Raw genomic sequence first — 24,188 nt, forward strand, 5'->3', positions numbered from 1 at the left:
CAGAAATTACCCGAGGGGAAGTGATAAGGGAAGTTTGTGAGTGCGTGTCTAAAAGTAGAGTGGAACGCAGCATGAGTTAAGCGTGTGCACCACGACTATGAAAAGCCATGATCAACAGAGTTCTGACTTTATGATTCACCATGACAACAGCACCCGACAAAAAGACATCTGCATACTTCCGAGACAATGCAAGTTTAATTCTTATCACTGTTATAATATCAGAGGTGGAAACTGGCAGAACGGTAAGTTATTGAACTACTATTCATTTAGTATCCCACATGCAAATAAATTAATATATAAATAATAAACAATAATAATAAAAATAAAATAATTTAAGTGCATTTTTTTATTTTGCAAATTATGTTCTATTTACCATGCAAGCTAAAAATAGTAGTTCTTTGCAATAAGTGTAAATAGTAATTAGATGCTATTTATACTTTATACTACATTCCCATACTATTTGTCATTCCTATACTATTTGCACCTCAGTATTCTTGTACATTAACAGAATGCAATAATAACAGAGTATAAATTATTTTATCATTATTAAACTACTCTTTATGCAATTTACTTCCACTTTCTCTATTTCTATTATTTTCAACCTAATGTGACATAGGTGGGCGGAGCTACTGTAAATTCGTACTTAGTAATAGACACTCCTAATAATCTTGTTTTAAGTAAAATGAACTAAATTTAGACCCTACCCCAGGAAACAAGACTAAATAACATTTTCATAGTATGAAATAAAACATTCATCTTGATTTAAGGGTTTTACGATATTTGTACTTTAAATAAGACAAAAATAAAGCGTGAATGAATGAAGTGACGTTATTTAAACATCGCTTGCGCTTTAAAAAGAGGAAGGAGACCGAAAGAAACTCTGGGTTTACCGAAGAAACCCTGCTCGCGACCAGGTTAGATTCACAGAGTAAGTTACCATGGTTCACTTAACCTCCTTTCTGAAACGCACCCCTGGCCACTGTTGTGGAATGGCTCAAAATCCCTCTGGCCACTGTAAAGGACTTGTATCTGTCGTTCCCAAACCGAATTGATGCTGTACTGGCCTCAAAAAGAGGCTCTATACAATACTAATAAATTGTTGTGGTCTAAAACCAGGCGTTTCAGTTTCATTGTTCAACCACTGTAAATTCAATATCCAAATATGACGTACACGGGTCAATGAACGTAGTTGCGTCAGTGCGACTTAACCATTCTTTCTTGATTGGGGGGTTGAAAGCTTTCCTAAGAACTTTTGAAAACGAGATTAATATAAACATTAAGAGAAAAATAAGCCAATAGTTTATTTATTTAGCTTTGTGCTAATTCGTGAAATGTTTAACCCTATATTTTAAACGTAAATATTTAGACATTTGTAAATGTCGCCAGCATTCCCCCCTACCCCTTTCGGAGAATGAACTCTTCCGGCGATTCGAAGTGTTAGCGGGAGGAAGTTACTGTTGAAGTGGAAGGTGCTGTGAGGAACTAAACTTTTGAGTAAATACTACCAAAAATAAAATACTATAAAATGTCATTTTAAAATATAAGATACGTTAATGTTTGATGAAAATGCTGTATGGGAGAGATTAAGATAAATCCGTTATTTAATCTCAGTAACATCGTCTGTTATCAACTAGCATAGCCTACTGTATGTTTACAAAACCTAAACAATTCAGATAACGTAGTTATTTGGTAATTTTTGTTTAAGGCCGCCACTGACCGTCCTTGTGGATAAAGATGGATGTTTCGACTTGTTTGAAGTCTCTTCTGTTGGCCATCCGTCAGTACAGAAATAACAAAAGCGCTTTAAATGCATCACAGCTGCAGAAACACATTGAAGTGAGTGAGAACATTTTTCTATGCTATTATTCAAAACAAATATTTTTTATTTGTGTAATCTATCCAATTTTGTCATCAATTAGTCACCCACATTATGTTCAACCACATGAATTCTCCTTTTAATTCACAAAAGGAGATAATAGGGAATGACAGTCTCAGACAACATTCACTTTCATTCATGATTTCCATACAATGAAAGTGAATGGCGGCTGAGGCTGTCATTAATCACCTTTAGTGTTTTGGAAGGACACAAATTATTATTTTAATAATATAATTTGCTTCTAGTTTAATTATATATATATATTAGTTTCTATTGTGCTCATTTTAGTACTGTACTGTTAGTTAATTTTTTTTTTATACGCCCACAGACCCTAGCAGTTTCTTGTGGCCACAGTTTTAAAACCCGTGCTCTAAAAAGATATTTGATTTTCTATAGATTGCTCTGTGTGAATGCAGTCTCAATTCTGTAATAACAAATAACTGAAAAAGGGCATGTATATTTTGATTGCTCTCTTTTTAATTTTGCAGGATGTTTGTGGGCTGAAATGTAGTGGAGTGCTGTTTTCAGGTCAGGTGCTGCCCAGCGAGTGTCTGAGTGGACTCATGGAGGTAGCTGGAGACCCCAACACCAATCACACACTGACGGGGACCATTATATCCCTGCTGGCACAGTTTGGTACTAAACTCTTTAACATAGTTATACAGTTGGTAGATAGTCACAAACACATCACCACTGTTTACCTGTGCATGTACTTTTTTAATGGCCCAGTAGCTTCTGATGGTGAGGCCAAAGAGGCTCTTCACAGCAGTTACAACTTCACTGGCACTCTGGCAGCCATAATTCACTGCAACAGAACCACACCAGAAGAGCCTCTTGTGCTGCAGGTGAGAGTACTGATGAGGTCTGGTGAAGACCAATCATGACTTTTGATGTGCAAATTTTTATAAAGGGTCAATAAAAACTTATTTAATGTGACTTGCACTACCATTCAAAAATTTGGGGTCAGTAAGATTTTTTTAAAATGTTTTTGAAATAAGTCTCTTATGCTCACCATGGCTGAATTTATTTGATCAAAGTACAGACAGTAAAAACTGTAATATGTTATTATAAATGGTGTTATAATTTAAAATAACGGTTTTCTCTATTTTAATACATTTTAAAATGTTGTTTATTCCTGTTATGTCAAAGCTCAATTTTCAGCATCATTTCTCCAGTCATCAGTGTCACATGATCCTTCAGAAATCATTTTAATATGTTGATTTGCTGCTCAAGAAATATTTCTTATCGTTATAAATGTTGAAAACAAGTTTTTTTTTTGATAAATAAAATGTTAAATAGAAATCTTTTGTAACAATGTAAATATCATTGATTTCACTTTTGATCAGTTTAATGCATCCTTGCAGAATAGTATTGAAAAGTATTCGTTTCTTTCAGCAAAAACTCAAACTTTTGAGCGGTGAATTGCGCAGATCTTTTCCAAAGTGGTTTTATTTCATGTTGTTTAATTGAAGTTATCCAAATGGACTTGAGATTGAACTTGAAAAACACAGAATTGTTGACATTTTTGCAGATTTATTAAAAAAGAAAAACTGAAATATCACATGGTCCTAAGTATTCAGACCCTTTGCTCAGTATTTAGTAGAAGCACCCTTTTGATCTAATACAGCCATGAGTCTTTTTGGGAAAGATGCAACAAGTTTTTCACACATGGATTTGGGGATCCTCTGCCATTTCTCCTTGCAGATCCTCTCCAGTTCTGTCAGGGTGGATTGTAAACGTTGTTGGACAGCCATTTTTAGGTCTCTCCAGAGATGCTCAATTGTGTTTAAGTCAGGGTTCTGACTGGGCCATTCAAGAACATTCACAGAGTTGTTGTGAAGCCACTCCTTCATTATTTTAGCTGTGTGCTTAGGGTCGTTGTCTTGTTGGAAGTTAAACCTTCGGCCCAGTCTGAGGTCCTGAGCACTCTGGAGAAGGTTTTCGTCCAGGATATCCCTGTACTTGGCCGCATTCATCTTTCCCTCGATTGCAACCAGTTGTCCTGTCCCTGCAGCTGAAAAACACCCCCACAGCATGATGCTGCCACCACCATGCTTCACTGTTGAGACTGTATTGGACAGGTGATGGTTTTCTCCACACATACCGCTTAGAATTAAGGCCAAAAAGTTCTATCTTGGTCTCATTAGAATAGACAATCTTATTTTTCACCATTTTGGAGTCCTTCAGGTGTTTTTTAGCCAACTCCATGCGGGCTTTCATGTGTCTTGCACTGAGGAGAGGCTTCCGTCGGGCCACTCTGCCATAAAGCCCTGATTGGTGGAGGGCTGCAGTGATGGTTGACTTTCTACAACTTTCTCCCATCTCCCGACTGCATCTCTGAAGCTCAGCCACAGGGATCTTTAAGTTCTTCTTTACCTCTCTCACCAAGGCTCTTCTCCCCCGATAGCTCAGTTTGGCCGGACGGCCAGCTCTAGGAAGGGTTCTGGTCGTCCCAAACGTCTTTCATTTAAGGATTATGGAGGCCACTGTGCTCTTAGGAACCTTAAGTGCAGCAGAAATTTTTTTGCCTTGCCACAATTCTGTCTCTGAGCTCTTTAAGCAGTTCCTTTGACCTCATGATTCTCATTTGCTCTGACTTGCACTGTGAGCTGTAAGGTCTTATATAGACAGGTGTGTGGCTTTCTTGAATCAAGTCCAGTCAGTATAATCAAACACAGCTGGACTCAAATGAAGGTGTAGAACCATCTCAAGGATGATCAGAAGAAATCGACAGCACCGGAGTTAAATATATGAGTGTCGCAGCAAAGGGTCTGAATACTTAGGACCATGTGATATTTACATTTTTCTTTTTTAATAAATCTGCAAAAATGTCAAAAATTCTATGTTTTTCTGTCAGTATGGGGTGCTGTGTGTACATTAATGAGGAAATGATTTTAGCAAATAGCTGCAATATATAAAAATTTAAGGGGGTCTGAATATTTTCCGTACCCACTGTAGATTATTTGGTCATGTGAATAATGTCTTTAACGGTCTCCACAGTGTCTGAATGTGCTGCAGCGACTGACCTACAACGTGAGGACTCTGCATTGTGCCTCTCACATCCATGAACTCATCAGCTTTCTGATGCATCACGTGTAAGAACCACAACATTCACTTTTCTGCTTTGTACTTTGATGTTTGTTATGTAGATGGCTTGGACACTTTTTAGTATAGTAGTCTTCATGTTTATAAAGGTATAGATGGTGTATATTACTACACTACAAAAGTTTGGGGATAATAAAACTAGTGGTGAAATAGACAATTCCAGAAAAAAGCAATGCATTTTTAGCACGATGCGTTTTTATAATAATACACCAATACTTTCTCTGGTACTTTGATCATTTTTTCAGGCAACAAGCTATTCATGTTTGAGTGATGTGCTGTCAGTAAGGGCCACAAATAAAATTATGATATTGACAAGTGGTCACAAGTCTGTCTGTTAAACGCTATTTGGTGTCTTGTTAAGAGGAAACAGGCATGCGAGGGCTTGTGTAGTGGAAAACCACAACCCTGAACTGAAGCATAGTTTTTGCTTTTAATCACAGTGGGCTGTCTAGTAGCACCCTTTATGAGGTGCAGGATGCAATAAACTATAGCACAAAAATGTTTACACATGCAAAAATTCACAGAATTGTGAGGTTGACACCCTAGAGCAGTTATACTAAAATAAACAGGTTGTTCCTTTTTACTTGTTTTTAAGTATTTATTAACAAAAAAAAAAAAAAAAATACTGAAATCCTTCAGAATGATTTTATTTTATTGAAATGTAATGCTTTTATGGTTGTCTTTAGCCAGTCAAGTAATGATGACATTGTAAAGGCATGCCTGGGCCTGATGGCCAACCTCTGTCGACACGACATTTCAGTGCAGTCACACATCAAATCTCAGGTAAGAATAGACATTAGCTCTGCATATAAACTCTCAAAATGAACTTTTATATATTTTTTTTTTTAGTGAACTAACCTGCGGATGAATATTATGTCTACTTTTTTTTTTTTGCAGAGTAATGTGAAGGCTTTCTACAGAGCCTTGATTAATTTCCTGGGTCATAACTGTTTGACTGTGGTTGTCTTTGCGCTCTCCATTTTATCAAGTTTGACTCTTAATGAAGAGGTTGGGCAGAAGGTAGGTCAAGATTCTCAACTCTTCGAGACACAGAAAGCTGTTGTTGGTTAGCTCATCTATCTTTTTCGTCATCTTGTCTTGTGGATGGAAACTTGTTTCCATGTGTGGTATTGAGGTTGTATTACTTTGGTGTTTTTTTCTTTTGCAGCTGTTCAATGCAGAGAACATCCATCAGACCTTTCAGCTAATTTTTAATATCACAGTCAACGGAGATGGCACGTTAACCAGGAATTATGCTGTGGACTTGTTAGTGGATCTCCTGAAAAACCCCAAAATTGCTGATTACCTGACCAAGTATGCGTTAAGTTTGATGGCGCTGTTTGAAATGGCTTTCTAGTAGCGCTGTCTGAACTTTTTTTTTTTCCCTCATGTTAGGTATAAACACCTATCAGTCTGTCTGTCTGAGGTTCTCGGGCTCTTACACAGCAAAGATCCTGATACTGCGTCAAAGGTGAAATACGCTTTTTTGTTTTTATCATTATTGTTAATTTTTAGTTTTGTCAAGAAATACATTTGTTTTGCAGAATATATATTTAATTTCAAGCCATTAGACATTAGCTTGAAGATTAAAAGGTCTTTAAGAAAATAGCCCCTTTCATACATTAAACTCACAGACTATAAATAAAAGAAAAAAGATGCATGATACGTCTCCACTTCCTTCCACTGTAGAAAATTGAAGCCGAAATATCCAAGCAACATCATTTAGAGCCTGAGTCTGCACAGTAGTGAGCCTGAGGTGCTGCCGCGTTATCGAGGTCCCACCCATAGTCCCGTTCCCGCAGACTGAATCGCAAGCATAGCTCTCAATCATGATGTTACACTCTGTTTTTATAAAATCAAATAACCAACAAATCAAACTTATTGGAAAATAAAAAATTATTGGATTTTGTTTTTTAGTTTGGCTTGTATCCCATTGGATTACACGGCGAGGGGCAGGGTTTATGACCTATTCTCCAGCCAGCCACCAGGGGAGATTGAAATATTTTGACTTCATTTTTCAGAATGTGTGCAGCACACTTGATTAAACCCAGTAAATTAGCATAAAGTACAAGATTGACTTTTTTATTACACAAATGTGCTGTTCACATAATCAACAAGCTTTATGACTGGCCCAAAGAAAACTTCTGTTGTCAGCACTTCCTGCCTTTGTACGTGCTCATACCAGTAATCTTATTCTTTGTTCACACATAGCGTCATACTGGTACATTACCATAATGGTAATGTTACAGCTGCCATTGCCACCAAAGTGCCATAATTGATTAACTTGTATTTAATTTGCCAATAAAGACTGCATGTGTGAAAGGGGTTAATGAGAGTCATAAATTCTAGTCCTAATTGGTGAAGATAATAATAAGTTCTTTCTCTGCAGGTTATGGAGTTGCTGGTTTCTCTGTGCTCAGTTCCTGTCCTGCGTAAGCTCGTCTGTGAGACGGTGCTTCGACCCCCAGCCCCTCGAATACAGCCTGGTACTAGAAAAGGTGTCCAGGCTCGAGGGTCTGAACCAAGTTTAGCACTTGTCCACTGGGTCACTTCACCTCTGGATGGTCCAGATCAGTGCTACATGCAGGCTCTGTCCCTGCTGACTGAGCTTTTTGAAGTATGCTGGTGTTTTAATCCAGTTTATTGTTACAAAACAGCTTTAAAAAGAACCTTTACAAAGAAAACTCCTTTAGATGTCTTGCACAATCAAATATCCAATTTTGACCATTACTGATAAATAAAAAAATTGTGCATCCCTAATACAAAGAATAGACTGATGGTAATTGGAACATATATAATTTAGCCATTATTTTTAATTACATTTTTGCATGACATTCATTTAAAAGAATTAAAATATTTTTTTATATATTTTTTGTATATAAATGATATTTTTCTATTAATTTCATTCTTATTTTTCTATAATAAAATAGGATTCCATGCATAATTCAAATAGTTTGACTGGGACCTGTTATCATGTTAGAGAATTTCCATCTTATTAATCCATTAATTTTTGCTTGTGTTCGTCCAGGAGGCGATTGATTCCGCTCTGTGCAGCTCAGCTCAGTCGTTTGTGGAGCTGCTACTACAGGAAGTGTTGGTTTTGCTGCAGTCTCCAGACTCCACTGAAGGAGACCACCTGCTAAAGAAACACTGTCTGCGTGCAGGCCGTGTCGTTGACTTTCTGCTAGATATCCTTACTTATTAAGCACAAATAATCACACTTCAACACACATCACAGATCAAGCCTTCTATTTCCATTAGTAGTCAATGCCAATGGCAAATATTGTGATGTGACATGCTAAAAATGACTGATATTAAATGAAAATGTATAGACAATTTGTAAATAAATTAGAAAATGTAGTCAGCTGAATAATTACAACCAAAAATCTGCTGTCAGGACTTAAAATCTGGACTTGTCAACACAGAAATAACAATATGCGGACAGTTATTCACCAATATAAAATCTTAAAATGGCAGATATCTGCTAATTTATCATCCTGGTTTATATATGAATTGACCAGTAATGTTATAGTTGTATTGTAACAGTCTGATTGTGCTGCATGCAGTAGTAGAGATATCCTTGACTCTTTCACTGCTTTGTGGCGATGATGCTCTGAAGATGCTGGTATCCCTGCGGCTCAGTCCTGAAGTGTGTGTCTCGCAGGTGGAGCTTCTGCTATCCTACTTTCAGGACCTTGCTGGGTCCACCTGCACTACATCCAACCACCATCTCAGGTAATTAAATATTCTAGAAGGAATACCATTTGTGAGAAAATATTGACACTTACACTACTGTTCAAAATGTTTTAATCTTTTAAATATTTTTGTAAGAAGTCTCCTATGCTCATCAGGGCTGCATTTATTTGATCAAAATAGTCAGAACAGTAATATTGTGACATAATGTTTTAATATATTTTAAAATGTAATTTATGTGTGTTGGCAACGCTAAATTTTTCAGAAATCATTCTAATATGCTGATTTGCTGCTCAAGAAACATTTCTTAGTATTACCAATGCTGAAAAAATAATTGTGCTGATGTTTTTTTGTGGAATTTTTTTTTTTCAGGATTCTATGATAAATAGATTAAACAAATTTTTTTTATATCATTGTAAATGTCTTTACTGTCACTTGATCAATTTAATGAATCCTTGCCAAATAAAATAAGATACTGCGTCAAAGGTGAAATACGCTTTTTTGTTTTTATCATTATTGTTAGTTTTTAGTTTTTTCAAGAAATACATTTGTTTTGCAGAATATATATTTAATTTCAAGCCTTTAGACATTAGCTTGAAGATTAAAAGGTCTTTAAGAAAATGGCCCCTTTCATACATGAAACTCAGACTATAATTAAAAGAAAAAAGATGCACGATGCGTCTCCACTTTCTTCCACTGTAGAAAATTGAAGCCAAAATATTTAAGCAACATCATTTAGAGCCTGAGTCTAAATGGAAAAACTAACACTTGAAAACATGTTAGCATGATAAGGACTACCTAAAATGACAGAAACTATCTTTATAAAAATTATTTTAAGTGTAATCGGGATTTTGTTTTTTAGTTTGGCTTGTATCCCATTGGATTGCATGGCGAGGGGCGGGGTTTTTGACCTATACTCCAGCCAGCCACAAGGGGAGATTGAAATGTTTTGACTTCACTTTTCTGAATGTGTGCAGCACACTTGATTAAACCCAGTAAATTACCATAAAGTACCAGATTGACTTTTTTAGTACGCAAATGTGCTGTTCACATAATCAACAAGCTTTATGACTGGCCCAAAGAAAACTTCTGACGTCAGCACTTCCTGCCTTTGTACGTGCTCATACCAGTAATCTTATTCTTAGTCTTATTCGTAAATTCTTAAACTCTAGTGTACTTTTTTGGAGTGAAAGTGAAAAATGTTAAACTTTTTTTTTTTTCATTAAACATACTATATTTCTGGTGTTATTGATTTTTAAAGTTGTCGACGTGTGTATCTCTAGTCAGCTGTGCTCTGAGGTGGTGTTGAAGACTCTGGAACTGATGAGCCACCTCAAGCAGCAGATGCCAGACATGGAAACTTCCATCTACAGGATCTTACAGGTGCGAGACTTATTCTGCCCTCCCTCGTTTCTGATCACTGTATATTTTTTATATCTCTTTCTTACACAACCTCTTTGGCATTGCATGCAGGACAAGCGCATGGTGACACCTCTCTCATTAGCTCTGACCTCGAGCCGCAGAGAGCATGTGCAGGTAGCGCTTCGCATACTATTTGAAGCGGCCCCACTCCCTGACTTCCCCTCTGTCATGTGAGTAAACAGAACACATCGCCACAGTGTGAACAACCTTTTTGAGTTGTCAAAACGATCAGTCCACTTTATGAAGTGCAAAATATAGTGACTGCCACCTTAACGACTTAAGTATAATAAGAGTTTCATTACAATAAGGTTCATTTGTTAACATTAGTTAATGTATTAACTAACACTTGATTTGAATAATGTATTAGTAAATGCTGAAATTAACATTAACAAAGATTAAAAAATGCTGCAGAAGTGCAGTTCATTGTTCTTGTTAGTACTAATGTTAACTAATGAAACTTATTGTAAAATGTTAGTTTCATTTATAAATTTCATTTTACTAAATTTTTCATTACTATCGCTCATACTTAGGGTTAGAAGTCTGAACAAATTGAGAATACCCTAGCAACCATCCAGAACCCCTTAGCAACCACCTAGCAGTCATTGGGATAAAAACATCATAGGAACATGCTAAAAACCACTGAGAAGTTCTTACAAACCACGCGTTGGTGACCGCCGACGATGCCCCTTGCATTGTGGTGGGAAGTTTTTACACGTGCAAGTACTATATTTTCATCAGAATATATATTAATGTTGTTTTGCAATGTTAGATTTGATGAAATCTTCATGTCAGAAATATAAAATCTAGTCCTGGATGCCAGATCTTGTCAAATGATACCTATTTGTCTGGTGTATGCAACCCAGCAAACCTGTCAACAGAAAGTCTTGTCTGGTACCTCAAGAACTCTATTAATAGCCTTCTATCAGCCTATGAGTTGACTGTAAAGCCAGAGAAGAGCAGAAGCAGGAGACAAAGTAATGATGATAAAAGACCATAGTTCATTGAATAGTCTTGTGTATGGATCAATGCTCAGACTTTGTCTGACCAGTACATTTCCAACAAGTGTTGTTATACCAAGGGGAAAACAATGGAAAATTACAGCTTCACACCATCGTCCTGTGACGTTAAAACCTTGAAATGGAGACATTCTCTTATCTCCTATGATGACAAACATCCCTTTAGACCACACAGTCTTAAGATTTAAACAACAGAAAAGAAATGAGTAATACAAAATATAAAAAAATAAAACATAAATGACATAAATGAATAATAATAATAATAATAATAATAATATGAATAAATTATAAATGATGTAAATGAATAATAATGAATAAATTAATGATATAGATGAATAAAATAGTTAAATGATGTAAATGAATAATAATAATGAATAAGTTATATAAATGAATATAATAGATAAATAATAAATTAAATTAAATTAAAGTTACACACAAAGGTTGCTATTGTAAATCTTCAGATCCTTTAGCAACCAAATTGTACACTATCAGTTAAAAGTGGGATTATTAAGATATTTTAATGTTTTTGAAAGAAGGCTCTTATGCTCAATGCCTGCTGAGCTTTATGCACCGTTGCTTGGCTGAGAGCGCCCTCTGTCACTTTTCTCTCACACACGCACACTCAACGTGAAAGAGAGCACATGCAGGGCTCGGTGACAGAACTGTGATTGTCCCGATTGGGCCAGTGCTGTGTCGCCATGAAAGTTTATCATTTCCACGCATTTTTAAGCCTTGGCAATTTAAAGAAGCACAAGAAGATGCGAAAGATAACTCGTGCACACTATTTGAGAAGTTTTACGAACGCAAACTGCATTTCCGAAGCACGCGCCCAGAAAGCTACATCTGATAGCAGGTGAGTACTGAATTGAGCTCTCTTTCTCGTATTCTTGCACGTGAACAGACAATTTTAATGAAAATTATCAAAATGCCCGTCTTGGCGAGTATCATAATAAACATAGTCGGTTATATCTTAAGTAAACGTAAACAGTCAAGAAAGAAAATGCATGTGTACAGTATCAGTATATTGGATCCTTGCATTATGTCTTAAAGTGACAGTGTTTTTTTTTAAATGTTAATCAAACAACAGACTCGCTGCAAAAAATCACTAAATGCTCTTGACTGAATAAGTTTTGTTACTTTAACAAGGATTCATCTATATTTAATTTATACACTGATACAGTATTGTACTTTGATTATTTGTTATTTTATTAGACTGTATACTTGACTTTAATAGTGTTTGAAATGTATGTTTTATATTTATATTATATTTATGTAGAATTTTTTTCACTTGCATTGTTCTTGCATTCCATGTAAAAAGTCTGGCAAGTAAAATAAAAAACTAGCCAATGGCGACTTGAGCTTCAGTGTTTCCGTATAGGGTTGTGGTGTCACATGATCCTTCAGAACTCATTCTAATATGCTGATTTGAAAACCATTATGCATTTTTTTTCAGGATTCACTGATGAATAGAAATAGGAAACTTTTGTAACATTGTTTATATGTAGTCGCTTTTGATTAATGTAATGCATCCTACCTGAATAAAGCTATTTTTATTTTCTTAAAATAAAATTTGAGCAGTAGTGTATTTAGAACACTGACACTAAATTCTGGAATATTAATGTTCCTCTGTCGCTCTTGTTTAAGTCTAGGGGATAGTATTGCTGCCAATAATGCATATCGTCAGAGGGACGGCGAGTTGTCGATCCGAAGCAGTTCTGCTAGTGAAGATGTGTCCTTCGTTGTTAAGAGTTTTCCCATGACGCATGCCGAACCCTCTGATTCTGCTTACCACAGTATCGACAGCCTCATTGAGAAGCTTCAGAACGGAGTAGAGGTGACTGCATTTGTCTGGATATGTGAAACTGGTAAAGACATATTAGATCTGTGACCACAATATCCGCAGATGTTCCACCGTGGGTTTAGTTGCATGTGTTTCCGAACTGACAATAGAAACGTGCCAGTAAGTGGGTGGCTTGCTTGATTTAATGAACCAAACATCGTCAAAGGCATTTGAATCAAACTCATGTTTTGTTTCTAATGTGGTGTTACAGTTACAGGAAAAAGTGAAAGATGTACACATGTCAGAGATCATTGATGTGTATGAGCAGAAGCTCTCTGCACTAGCGGTAAGTGACCAAGTTATGTAGAAATTTCCTGTGTATACAGTATGTAACTTATGCAGATAATTGTATGTACTGTTGTCTATGTAGTGTAAAGAGAGCCGTCTGCAGGACCTTTTGGAGGCCAAAGCACTCGCACTGTCACAGGCTGATCGACTTATTGCCCAATACCGCTGTCAGAGAGCTCAGGCGGAAGCTGAGGTTTCACAAAAAGATGTTTTTTTTTTTCTTTCTACAATGCTGACCACATTCTACACCACTTTTAATTATGCATGTTTTTTTGAGTTGCACGTTTATTTTAACCGAATATACTGTATGAGCAAATTTACATTTTAATTTAATTTTTTAATTAACTTTTTTTCCCCATTCTAGGCACGTAAATTAGCCTCTCTTCTGAAAGACACAGAGCGGAGGAAAGAGGATCTGCAGACGGAGTTGAAGGATCAGCTGTTGGAGGTTGAGAGGCTGAAATCTGACAGCCAGCAGCTCCTGGAGCACAACGGCCGTCTGCAGGCAGTCGCTGACCAGCATCAGGAGCTGAAGGGCACCTATAACCAGCTGCTCAGTAGGTCAGTGTCCCTCTCTCTCACACTCGAATAATACTTTTTAGCCCTTCAGGAATGGATCTGTCAAATGATTTGTTATAGATAAGCAACTTCTACTTTCTCCTTGTCCTTGTCCTTTTTTTTTATTTTAGGTATGACAAGAGTGAAGGGATGCTGAAGGAACTGCAGGGTGCCCATATCTCTCTTACCCAGCAGGCAGAGGGGCTGAGAAAGACCAACGAGGGATTAAAACTCCAACAGGAGAGGTCAGTGTTTGAAAGGGTGGTTTGAATGTCAGGCATTTTTTACTCATTAAACATTAAGCATAACCCAAATTTAATAATAATAATAATAATCGTAATCTTAATAATAATATTTTTTAATATTGCTATTATTATTATTATTATTATTATTAATAAAAAGTTTTTATTAGTTATTATTGTTTTATTAGTTATTATTATTAAAGTTAGACTATGCTTTATGCCACCCTTAAATTAGTTAATAATGTTATTATTATTAGTATGTAAAATTATTATATTATGAAGCATAGCCCAACTCCAATAATAAAAATAATAAATAAATAAATAAATAAATAATAATTATTAATAATTATTATTATTATTATACTAGACAATATAATAATAATTAATATTATTATAATTAATAGTTGTTGTTATAGTTTTAACTATAAAAAACAAATAATAATAGTAATTATTATTATATTAACAATAAAAAACAAAAATGTATTATTATTGTATTAATAACAATTATTATTGTTTTAATTATAATAATTGTTGTTATTTATTGGAGTTGGAGTAGGCCAACACTGTCAGAAATATTAATAATAATAACAATGATAACAATATAATAATAATAATAATAATAATTAGTTTTACAATAATAAAAACAATAATTGATTATTATTATTATATTAATAACAATAATTATTATTTATTGGAGTTGGGTTGCCAACCCTGAATTAGTCAGAAATAATATTATTCATAATAATAATAAACAATAATAAGAAACTTGACTGTTGATAGAAAATGAATAACTTGAAAATGATTGAATGACCTTCAAATCTTTGGTCTTCTATCTGCTCAGGACTCTTGCAGACATTGCAGAAAAAGAACAGCAGATAAAGGGCCTAAAGACAGATGTGTTGGAGAAAGACAAAAATATAGCAGGTGAGAAAAAATGTTTGAGCAGCAGTAGTTTGTCACATGGGTTTTATGAACTTTGTGCTGTTTCAGTTTTACACACTTGTGTGTTTGGTGTAAAGTATAGAGTTGAGTGTCTTGCTGTGCTACATCAGGTCTTCAGAATGAGGTGAGAAGACAAGAAGAGCAGATTCATGAGATGGAGGAGAATATTTCCATTCTCAAGAAAGAGCTTAATAAGACAGAGCAAGCCAGGAAGGACAGCAGCATCAAGGTGCCGTCAACACTCATTCAAACCTTTCCTCTCAGTCTCGATTTCATACTGTCATTACTAAACAAAACCGTCATAATTTAGCTTTAAATATTTTATACCTGCTATATAAACATCATGTAGGCCACATAATGATCCAGTGTGTTTTCTGTTTTTGCACTCATTTTGTAGGCTTCCTCTCTGGAGCTGCAGAAGTCCCAGCTGGGGGCCAAGCTGGAGAAGATGGAGGAAGAGCTGAGCAAACACACGCAAATGATCGCCATGATACACAGTCTCAGCAGCGGCAAACTAAAGGGAGACGTCACCGCCAACCTCTCTCTGTGATATGCACACGTTCTCATGTACACACCATGAAATACATGCTTAATGAAATGAAAATAACTTATTTTATCTGTGTATTGTCACTTTTAATCTGTACACTTTGTATGTTTTTTTACCTTCATGTGCTTATGAATGAATTAACTGTGGACAGAACATTAATCTGCTTCCATTTTGGATTACATTCATTTGAAATTATTTTAGACTGAATTATTCAGCTATTAACATGGTGTAGAATTTTAAAAATGTCCATCTTTGTCCACCAGAGGGCACTGTACGAACTTTTTAAAGATTTTGAGACACTATTTTAATCTTTTTCCCCTTTTTGTTTTTCAATAAACAAGGATTGTCCCCCCTTATGGCTTTATCCACATCATCGTAGAATGTCTATCAGAGGTGTCCTGACCAAATGGGCATGTTCCTCTGTTTCTAAATATGTTTTGACACTGATTACAAAATTGGGTTAAGGGTGAGACATCTTGGGCAACAGAGAAAAGGCTTAGTGGTCATTCTCTAAGTTTCAATTTGATAAGAATGATGTTTTACAGCAGAAAGTAAGTGTTTTATTAGGGTTAAGGGTTATTTCTGTATAATTCATAAGTGCACTTTTCCATTGTAGAAAACAACATAATGTGCACATAAATGAGAACAAGAGCAGGTATACTAATGCAAGTTTCAGTGTAGCCTTTAACTTTCTGTTTTGGCAGAACCTGATTTGTTACATACTTACATACTTTGTCAGCCAATCAGCAGCCACGTGTTTGTGTTCTAGATGCCACACATTGGCTCTTTGACAGATATTCTGACATGTGAGTGTGAACGTTTCTTCAATAGACATGTGTTAATCTTCAGTTCTGTTTAAACATACTCTTAGATTCTCACAGTTTGTCAGTGTGATTCAGTGCATACTGATACATCAGTAACCACAAACAACAGATTTTCTTAAAGAGTCAAAAGCTTCTGTAAAACAATTTCCTGTGGGTATAAACTCTTAACTTTTTTCCTAGACTTGTTGAAAAAAAAATATTTCATTCAGTTTAAGAAGATTAATTTTTCCATCACCTAATTCTGATTTATTTTTAACATTAATCGTATGATGGAGAGTTCGAAACACTGTGTTGTTATCTTTGTGTTTTTGTTGCTTTATAGCTAGAGGCGTGTCTCTGTTTCAGGTTAAAGGTATGATTTCCTTTATCATTTGAGTCTTAAGTGTATGTGACTCATAGTTTCTCATAGTTTTGTGCTTTATAAAGTGACTTGCTGAGCCCTGTTATGGAATGAGGCAAATGGAGAATTTCATTACACATCAATTTTATTTACATTCTTCACAGCGGAGTTTATCTTCATTAAATTAAATAATGCAATCTGAACAAACAGGTTTACACCACGTAAAAGTGCAACAGAAAAACATTGCCCCACATGAAGCCCCTTCATTAATCAACAGGTGAATAGACAGCTTAAATATCACAATCATTGTAGTGTTGGAATGTTGATGGTTGCCATGGTAAAAGAGTAGCACCTAAAAAAAACAAGCAAAAAAAAAAAAAAAACTTGCTTTACATATTTTTTGCTTCAGTCACAGCAACTATAGCTTGCTATAGACGGACTGTCTTTAAAGTTTTTCAAATTTTGTTCTCTTAAGAAAATGGTTTCAGAAGTTTTCCTGTGGAATCTGCTAAAACTGGTTTCGTGTTCACGTCACAGAGTCGAACCTGAGAGAACAGAATGACTAAAATCTGATCCATCCACTTCTGTGATGTAAAATATGTTAAAAATGGGAAAGATAGAAGAAAAAGTCCTTCAGTATACAGAAAACATCGTCTAAAAAATCTAAGCTTGAAGGTCAAGCTGGCAGTGAGTTTAGAAGGAGCATTGAGTCTGGGCAGTGACTGCTTCAATGATTTTCAGTCTTCAGACTGAAACCAAATCCAAAGCTTGGAAATTAAACTTGTTTCGTAAGCTTTTTTTTCTCTCTGTCTCATTGCACTCACTGGTTTCTCTTTGGCATGCCTTGGCATTTGCCTTCAATAGTCTTATTTATCTTCAGGCTTTTACTAGTCCTCATGTAATAAGTCCTGAATAATACATATGAACAATAAAGATAAGGTGCTGGAATTTCTTGTCGTTTTGCCATCCACAAAACTGTTCATGTGGCGAAAGTAAGAGTTTGTTAATCCATAGGACACTGGACTTGATGAGAAGTCACATTTCTGTTTTTTTTTTACCATTTTCTGAGATTCTATTCAAGTTCTTCATCTCTTCTGAATCCTCGGAACATTCCTGTGTGAAGGCACATGGCAGCTCAGTTTTCGCACTAACAGTTCTGAGTTTCAAATTTTAAGAGGAATACAGTTTAATTTGAATGACAAGAAATCAGTGGATATGGTTTATATATATAAAATGTATAATGTTTAAAATGTATAAATAAAATCCTAATATAACAATAGAAGAACACGATAAAGTAGCTCACCTTTTGTGATTTCTTTTTCTTCCTCACAACAAAAATGCCAATGCCAGTGCCAATAACAATAACAATGGCAACAATAACAATAACGGGTATTATAATGCCATTAATACCTTCAATTTCCGAAGCTGTATGGAAAAGAAATTAGGGTTAAATCTCTTTGAATGATATCTCAAGTGGCCATATTCAACACATTATTATCTGGTTTATATTTATATCTTTGGTGTTTGTTTGATTGCTTGAAATTTAACATTCAACAATATTATTGATTTGACTGCACTGACACTATTGGATGAGAACTGAACTGAGCTGGACGTTGACCTCACCGTTTTCTGCATAACTGCTTTAGGGATGAATGAACTAATGTAATAATTGATGATCTCTACAACAGAATAAACACTGAACTGACTTCAACTGACACTATTTTCTTTTTAGAGCTTCTGTACAGCCGAAATGAACTGTTTGCATTATTGAATCATCTTTCTGTTATCACCGTAAAGCTGCTTTGAAACAATCTGTATTGCATAAAGCGTTATATACAGTAAATAAATGTGACTTGACTTGTTTGCTTTACATAAACAGCTTTCTATAGAGTAGAAATGTTATACCTCTTGAAGTGACTGAGGCTTGCATAATGAGCGTAAACATTGATGACTCATCATGCACTACACAGAATTTTGACCAATCAAATGCTTGAATGAGAATTTACCTTGCTTTTCCAGAGTAGCTGTCTGTGTAATGTCTTTAGTGGTTATCGAGCAGGTATATTTGTAGGTATTACTGATGTTCCCCACTTTAAGTTCGCTTGTCACATTAAACAGTTTTTCTTCTGTTTGCTGAAAAGTATTCAATGGCTCCTTTGCTGGTGGATCTGAGGACCACGAGATGAGTGGTTTTGGATAAACTCCACTGGTGGTACAGATAACTGTATCACCTTTTAAAGTGATATCCACTGATTTAGCTGGAGCTAAAAAAAAATAGCAACACAGTATTAGTTTCTCTTTCTAAATAAGAGCATATTCACTCTAAAAAAGGCTGGGTTTAATATGGACAAACCCAGGGATTGGGTTGTTTTCACTCAGCCATTTTTTTCAACCAATTTTGGATTCATTTTTTTTAGCCAGCAATATAGTAATATAGTAAAAGGCACGTTTTTGCGCATCCCCAAATAGTGGCAAATTTGTGGGGTATTTTAAGCCAAAACTTGACCAGACCAGAGTGTTATATAACATCTTGTGAAAGAGGGCATAATAGATGCCCTTTAACCTAACCTGCTGGGTTTGTCCATCATTAACCCAACTTGGGTTGTTTTTAACCCAGCATTTTTTAGTGTTGATTCATAGATCAAATTTGAATGCTTTTTCCACTATATAGGTAGCATCTCATTTAGACTCATAGGAAAGAAAAGTCAGAGATATACTTTCTTTAAAAAGTTATGGATTTGTAAAGGTTTTTAAGAGTTTCAGAAATTCTCACTCTCACCTTCTACAGACACAGACACATACTTCTCATCATTTTTTGTTTCATCAGCAGCGTAGCACCTGTATCTGCCTTCATCTTGAACACTGATGTTTTTTAGTAAGAGTGATACATTTCCATTTTTGATTTCAGATTCCGGGAACAGGGATGTTCTTCCCTTGTAGTCCTCGGACTGATGGTCCAACTGGTCTTTATCGTGGAAGAATGAATGCACTGCTTTACTATCCTTGTACCAGTGGATAATGTCGAGGTGGGTGGCTGTGCAAGGTAACACACATTCCTCAGAGTAGATACAGGTGACATAGATGTCTGTAGAAACACCAAATTGCAGTGTCAGAAAAGTGTCAAAACTATACAGGTAGAGGTAGGTATGTTCAAACACTGTCATGTGTGTTGTAAGTCCTTTTATGTAAATAAAATCATGAATAAAACAACCTTCAGTAAGGCCACGGAGAATTAAGCTGAAATAGCCTTTTGCGAAATGCCTTTGGGGTCAACAGAACATGTGGTTCCAATAAGTCTGTAATCATTTACTTTTGTATCAAAGTTCAAATCTGAGTAAGGCTATACTGATGTGTTCACTTTCAGCTGAAAGTCTAACTTAATACATACTGTTCTTAATGAAGGATTATAAAATTAGTATAATTAAAAAATTATTTAATCTAAAATGTCTTTAGAAACATTTATCTTTGAGAAAAAAAAAAAAAAAACAATCATCCAGTTTAGTTCTTTACATTCATATGATAAAAAGTTAAACATTTACAATTAAAGTTACAATTAAACATTTAATTACAAATATATTTAATCTTTGACAGAGGTGCTAATGTGACCGTACAAAGTTGAGTTAGTGAGATGAGACACATATAGATCTGTATATATGTATGATATTTTAGTTTCTTACCTCCTAAAGTTACAGGCAGAATCCACAGCAAGATCACCAGCTTCATAATCACATAATATAAAACTATTTGTGTGTCATGTATAGTCTGTCGCTTGTTTTTTCTTTTGATTTCACATCATTGCCAGAAACTCTCTGAGTTGCTGATAAACAGGGTTTACGAGTTACGTCACACGTTACCTCCCATTTGTTAATCCAAAACGCTCAAAAAGAGATTCCTGATCAAGAATCTAGACCTTTGACCTGTACACATTAAATCCCAAAACCCCAGCAATGTCACACACTATAACCAATAAATGATATATGTAGTGCAGAGTTCCTCAAATTCGGTCCTGCAGTGTTTAGCTCAAAGACTGATCAAACTCACATACCTGATTTTCTAGTGTTCCACAAGAGCTTAGCTTGCTCAGGTGTGTTTGATGAGGGTTGGAGCTAAACTCTGGAGCTCTAAGCTTTGGCCTTCCAGGGAAAGATTTGAGGAATCTGGCATAATATATGTATGAAACATTAAATAAAATGTAAACTACCACAATCATGATTATAATAATTTGCTGCCTCCTACTGGCTTCTGGAGGCCTATGTCCCATTAAAGTTGTAATTCCTCTACCTTGATGGCTAGAGCATAATGAAATTATTTAAATAATGGTGCAGTATACACAGGTAATGGAATTAGAAATTTAAAATGACTTTGTTTTTTATTGCTGAAAACATCTCAGCATTTGAGATATTAGCACAAGAAACTTTTTTATTGCAGATAAATAAAATACTTTCGGGTTCCCTCGACTGAAAGCCTATGCATTTTTCCCATAGACTTTTGGAAAATCGCAGAAAATAAGCTCTGTGTTTAACAAAGGGTTATGACACTTACACGCTTTTTCTATCAAGATAATCTTTACAAGTTAACACAACATTTATAGATTCTGAAGCCTAAATAAAGTCGTCAGATATAAAAAGATAACAGTAGGCTATAAACGGACTACAGCACACCATGGTCGCGGATCAAAGTAGTCACCACCAAACTTCCTCAAACTTTATTTAGAAAACAACACTATTTGAAAACATGCTCACTGATTATGATCTGTGCTGTGTATGAATACTTATCCACTTTTTCATGAGAAATGCTGTCCAAATGTCCCGTTTTTAATGATGACGTCTAAAGTCCCCGCCAAAGGAAGTAGTCCCTTTTAGCACTTTGTTAGCAACCGCCGATTTGAAGACGCAGTAAAAGTTTAAAAAAATCACAAGTGAGTGCCCCAGGGATGACGCATTTTTGTAGGCAAAACCCGGAAGCGACTTAGCATTTCAGGACTTCCGGTTCCAACGCTGTCAAATCTATGGGTTTTTTTAATGGGTTTTTGCTAAATCGCCTGAAATAAGGTCTGTGGTTAACAAAGCTTCAAAATACTTTCACGTTTTGATCTATGACATAAAACACACCAGTTATAACCCGCTTATGTTTTTTAAAACTTTTACTGTGTTTTAAAATCGGCGGTTGCTAACAAATTGCTAAAAGGGACTACTTCCTTTGGCGGGGACTTTAGACATCATCATTAAAAACGGGACATCTGGACGGCATTTCTCATGAAAAAGTGGAAAAGTATTCATAACAGCACAGATCATAATCAGCGAGCATGTTTTTAAATAACGTTGTTTTTTAAATACAGTTTGAAGAAGTTTGGTGGTGACGACGTTGATCCGCGACCATGGTGTGCTGTAGTCCGTTTATAGCCTACTGTTAGCCTTTTATATCTGACGACTTTATTTAGGCTTCAAAATCTATAAATGTTGTTGTTTACTTGTAAAGATTATCTTGATAGACAAAACGTGAAAGTGTCATAACCCTTTGTTAGACACAGAGCTTTTTTTCTGCGATTTTCCAAAAGTCTATGGGAAAAATGCATAGGCTTTCAATCGAGGGAACCCGTGCGCCGCTAACTTCCGGGTTGGCCAACAAAAACGCGTCATCCCTGGGGCACTCTATTATTTTCAGGGAAACGCACGGCTGAAGTAGTTCTAGCAGGTCTTAACCGCATTACAGTTGCATATCACTTCGCCAAATGATTGGAACAGGATGAAAACGATAAATTATTGTCATGGTTTTTGCCACAAAATACGTTTTATTGTGTCCTGAAAGCGTATACTCTCTCGCGCGCTTTCTCTCTTTCAAATGGACACACTCTCGCACAGAAACATTTTGTCAGCGCTGCTCTGACGAATTAATCAGAAGTTTAAGTTTAGCAACTTAAAAGATACATGACTCAACAGCGAGGTAATAACTGTGCGTTTGTGTTATATAAACAGTTTCGTTATTAGTAGAGACAGTGCTGCCGTGATCGACACACAACAGACTCAGGTAACGTTAGGCTAATTCACATATGCTGCTTGTTTTCTCTCTCTCTCTCTCTCTCTCTCTCTCTCTCTCTCTCTCTCAGATGTGTTAATTACCGTCTCAACGGTATTATACTGCTATTAAAGGGTTAGTTCACCCAAAAATGAAAATTATGTCATTAATGACTCACACTCATGTCGCTCCAAACCCGTAAGACCTCCGTTCATCTTCGTAACACAGTTTAAGATATTTTAGATAAAGGCCTTTGCACACTGAGTCCGAAATTCGCATGCGAAATTTTCGCACGTTAAAAAATAAATTCGACCTCACGTTATGTCAATCACGTTTGCACACTGCCTCCGAAACTTTCGTCCGTCAAAAAAAAATATTCGGATCAGGTTCGATTTTCTGAGTTTTTTGCATCTGTGGCACGCATTTTGAGAGACGTTTTGACAATTCAGAGCCACCGTACGCGAACACAAAAATCCAGAATGCCATATGACAAGTTGATCCACATCGTCTACAGCACAAAACAGAAGCACTGAATGACAAACAACGTGAGGAATACAAAGAGACCGAATATAAAGACGGATTGTGCCAGTAGTCCAAGAGCTTTCTGTCCCTCCATTGAAAATGTATGTACGGTAGACTGTCCATGTCCAGAAAGGTAATAAAAACATCATCAAAGTAGTCCATGTGACATCAGTGGGTTAGTTGGAATTTGTTGAAGCATTGAAAATACATTTTGGTCCAAAAATAACAAAAACTATGACTTTATTCAGCATTGTCTTCTCTTCCGGAATCCTTTCCATTGAATTGATTCCATTTAATTGATTCCATTGAATCCTTTCATCTGTCGGTGTTGGTAATGCACTTTTATGTCGCCGTGGTTGTTTTTGGCGATTAGGACATCCGCGACATTTTGAAGCATCGAAAATACATTTTGGTCCAAAAATAACAAAAACTACGACTTTATTCAGCATTGTATTCTCTTCCAGGTCTGTTGTCAATCCGCGTTCATGACTCCGCTTCTTCTTCTTTCCTGTTTTACAGCGGTTGGCATCCAGCTTATTGGTACTTGTTTACCGCCCCCTTCTGCTCTGTAAGATGCTGCTGACGTGTTATCCGGTGCGTCCGAGCTTCGTTTACAGACTGAGGGAGACGCACGTTGTATTCAAGCTATTCTACATTGTTTGTATTTTGGTATTGCTATATTTTTTAAAATGTTGCATAAGTGTGCATGTCGCGGATGTCCTAATCGCCAAAAACAACCACGGCGACGTAAAAGTGCATTACCAACGGCGACAGATGAAAGGATTCAATGGAATCAATTCAATGGAATCAATTCAATGGAAAGGATTCCGGAAGAGAATACAATGCTGAATAAAGTTGTAGTTTTTGTTATTTTTGGACCAAAATGTATTTTCGATGCTTCAACAAATTCTAACTAACCCACTTATGTCACATGGACTACTTTGTTTTTATTACCTTT

The 24,188-nt window shown here is 35.9% G+C and overlaps 2 protein-coding genes across 4 annotated transcripts; one reads left to right on the forward strand and one right to left on the reverse strand.

Annotated features, from left to right (window-relative positions):
• Positions 1–1,430: 1,430 nt before the first annotated feature.
• Positions 1,431–16,631, forward strand: cip2a (cellular inhibitor of PP2A). Of its 3 annotated transcripts, none has more exons than XM_067378055.1 (22): positions 1,431–1,469; positions 1,706–1,836; positions 2,365–2,512; positions 2,606–2,721; positions 4,877–4,971; positions 5,668–5,764; positions 5,879–6,001; positions 6,150–6,295; positions 6,377–6,452; positions 7,371–7,598; positions 8,010–8,169; positions 8,575–8,716; positions 9,958–10,057; positions 10,148–10,266; positions 12,757–12,946; positions 13,164–13,238; positions 13,323–13,433; positions 13,605–13,801; positions 13,930–14,043; positions 14,882–14,964; positions 15,093–15,211; positions 15,380–16,631. In XM_067378055.1, the coding sequence occupies exons 2-22, from the start codon at positions 1,735–1,737 to the stop codon at positions 15,530–15,532; spliced, it is 2,694 nt and encodes an 897-aa protein (XP_067234156.1). In that variant the 5' UTR covers positions 1,431–1,469; positions 1,706–1,734; the 3' UTR covers positions 15,533–16,631. The 3 variants fall into 3 exon arrangements, with proteins under 3 accessions (XP_067234156.1, XP_067234155.1, XP_067234157.1); XM_067378054.1 differs by having other exon boundaries at positions 1,438–1,494; XM_067378056.1 differs by having other exon boundaries at positions 1,438–1,494; positions 2,609–2,721.
• Positions 16,632–16,829: 198 nt separating this feature from the next.
• On the reverse strand, positions 16,830–20,704 carry hhla2b.2 (HERV-H LTR-associating 2b, tandem duplicate 2). The gene is made up of 6 exons (XM_067378058.1): positions 20,371–20,704; positions 19,473–19,778; positions 18,700–18,957; positions 17,997–18,118; positions 17,752–17,806; positions 16,830–17,045 (listed from the first exon to the last, which is right to left on the reverse strand). Exons 1-6 carry the CDS (start codon positions 20,414–20,416, stop codon positions 16,984–16,986), a joined length of 849 nt encoding a protein of 282 aa, XP_067234159.1. The 5' UTR covers positions 20,417–20,704; the 3' UTR covers positions 16,830–16,983.
• Positions 20,705–24,188: the final 3,484 nt, after the last annotated feature.

This window comes from Chanodichthys erythropterus, chromosome 23 (assembly GCF_024489055.1).
Source record: "Chanodichthys erythropterus isolate Z2021 chromosome 23, ASM2448905v1, whole genome shotgun sequence".
Taxonomy (NCBI): Eukaryota; Metazoa; Chordata; class Actinopteri; order Cypriniformes; family Xenocyprididae; genus Chanodichthys; species Chanodichthys erythropterus.